The sequence below is a fragment of the Malus domestica genome, chromosome 16, assembly GCF_042453785.1.
Source record: "Malus domestica chromosome 16, GDT2T_hap1".
Taxonomy (NCBI): domain Eukaryota; kingdom Viridiplantae; phylum Streptophyta; class Magnoliopsida; order Rosales; family Rosaceae; genus Malus; species Malus domestica.
In genome coordinates, this window is record NC_091676.1 from 13,284,595 (window position 1) to 13,287,262 (window position 2,668).

The 2,668-nt window shown below is 43.4% G+C and overlaps 1 protein-coding gene across 1 annotated transcript; it reads right to left on the bottom strand.

Annotated features, from left to right (window-relative positions):
* Positions 1-926: 926 nt before the first annotated feature.
* On the bottom strand, positions 927-2,128 carry LOC103416786 (protein SRC2-like). Its single transcript, XM_008355009.4, has one exon. It carries the CDS (start codon positions 2,004-2,006, stop codon positions 1,101-1,103), a length of 906 nt encoding a protein of 301 aa, XP_008353231.3. The 5' UTR covers positions 2,007-2,128; the 3' UTR covers positions 927-1,100.
* Between the last annotated feature and the right edge of the window lie 540 nt (positions 2,129-2,668).

Genomic DNA, 2,668 nt, shown 5'->3' on the forward strand with positions numbered 1-2,668 from the left:
TAGAGAAATGGGTTGTGGTGCGGGTTAGGAGGGAGACCAAGGGTTTGGAGGAGCTGGTGGCAGGAGGTGGTAAGGTCACTGGAAAGTGGCGTCTCACATCCAGACGCACTCATGGATCATGGCATCGCAGGGTAGGTAGAGAATGAATCAGGAGGGGGAGATCTTGCAAGAGTTGCAGAGCTTGGAGGAAGGAGAGGGAAGGGATGAAGGTCAGGGAAGATGGGTTGCCAACGAGTTCGCGATGGCGTGGGGGGGTTGCGGGGGCGTCGGCCGTGGAGAGATAAGGGAGGGAGGGTTGTTTAGGGGTTGCGGGGGAGGTGGGGGTGTTAGGGTTGCATGGAAATGGAAGGGTTCGGGAAGAAGATAGGTTTTTTTTTAATAATAAATAGGGTAAATTATTATAATATTTTAAATGAATAAAAAATTGTCACGTGGTACAAATGTGGCAGCCACGTCAGCACAAATGTGGCAATCACGTCAGCTCTTAATGAATCAATTGATGAAAAATGTAACGGAGGTACTATATTGAAATAAAATAATAGATGAGGTATGAAAGTGAAATGTTTTAAAGATGTTGTAAGAAATTGAAATCGACCCCAACCTAAGGAGGTAAAATGTAATTTACCTTTTATTTAATCATGGTTAAAAATTGCAGAAGGAGAAAATAAAAGTGCAAAACTTATTTGCCTTATTATTGGGAAGGAAATTTGGCAATGTGTTTGAAGAATTGTGATCTCGCCGAGGGAAGGCAATTGAGCAGTAGACTCCTTGGCGGCATTGGTTCTTAAAGACGGAGGCTCGTTCGAGTGGGATTATATACGTTAGGCTCGTTAGCTGAGGATATAAACATTTCGATTCGAATTTAATATTATTTATTTTTTTTTGACAAAAACAAAAACAAAAACAAAACAAAACAAAAACAAAACTATAGAAAATCTAATATGTCACTTAATATCTCTTCTTTTATATTTTTACAGAATAATGTTGTAAACACAATAAGTCAAGACCGGACTTTAGCATGATACCATCAAACAAACAAAACAACTCAACAAGAAAACTTAGTACTCTAAACAAAAAGTTAAAAATATACATCCAAAAATCTAACCACCACATCCACCGCCACCGCCGCAGCCACCGCCACCGCAGCCACCACCACCAGATACCATATCTCCAATCAACAAACCACCAAGCATTCCCCCTAACAATCCAGCCCCCAGCCCCATCCCAAACTTGTTCTTCTTCTTTGCTTCCGGTTGGGCTTGCTGCACCGCGGGGTACCCATACCCCGGAGGTGGCGGCCCCGGGTACCCATACCCCGGTGGTGGTGGCGGGTAGCCGTATCCCTGTGGTGGTGGCGGGTAGCCGTATCCTGGTGGCGGTGGCGGGTATCCATATCCAGGCGGCGGCGGTTGGTACTCGTATCCAGATGGCGGAGGCCCAGCAGAGGTGCCAACTGGAGGGGTGTATCCACCGTACCCCACCATCGGCTGGACTGACGGTCCAACCGCCGGATAGGCTGTTACCGGCTCGTTACCCTTCGATGGTGCCGCAGTCGCCGCAGCCTGTGGAGCCGCCACTTTGTCACCAAATTTGTAGGAAAAATTGAGCTCACCTTTAGGCTTCCCAGAGGGCTTTCTGACTTGGTAAGCGACGAACTTCATGGAGGCGGCGTCAGCCTTGACGGAGTCAAAAAGCTCCTTAACGGGGACGACGACCTGGCCGATGTCTTTGTCGCCGAGGCTGCGCTGGCAGACGAGCTTGAAGACGATGAAGAGACGGTTCTGCTGAGTTAGGTACTCGTCGAGAACGAACTTCGTGGGGAAGTTCCAGGTGGGATGGGTCCCGCATCCCCGGACGACTTTGGTCTTGGTTTTCTGCTGCTTGCCGCCAGAGTCGTCGTCGCCTTGGAGGGAGACGACGGCGTATACGTCCATCTTGGACATGAGGTTGACGTCTTTGATGTCTTTGGCTGAGATGAGTTCGAGCTCTAGGGTCCTCTGCTCCATTTTTTAGAGAGAGAGAGAAGAGAGAGAGAGAGAGAGAGTTGGGAAATGGGATTTGAATTGGTGAATGGTGATATTTGGAGGTAGTTGGCTTTAAGGTCAAACCTCATTTGTATAATGGAAGTTGGCCATATGGTTTATTTCTGGGAATGTGATGACTTGTGAAGTTGGCCATATGGTTTATTTCTGGGAATGTGATGACTTGTAATCACTTGCTTAGAATATAGTTCACGCTTTTGAAAATAAGTATTTTTATTGTATAAATATTATAGTTGAAATCGTTTAATTTTTTAAATTTCATTTGAAAATAAATTTTATGTAAAATTATTTGCATAAAAAATGGGTTAGTCATTAAAATGTATTAAATAATTAGAAGGTTCGTCACAAATATATTTTTTAGTACCACATTGTCAATTTGTTTCATACATTTGAATGCATAAACGATCTTCTTTGATTGATTTTTATTTAAGATCATTTTCAAATTAAATGATTTTGATTATAAAATTTATAAAGTAAAAAAGTGTTATTTGCAAGGTATGATACACACACACACTCATTATCACTTCTCGCATTTTGTTTGAAGGCTTAAGTTTTTTTCTCTTTTTTTTTGTTGGTAAAGTAGCGCTTAAGTTAGAGTTTAGTACTAACTTGCAATTCAAGGACAG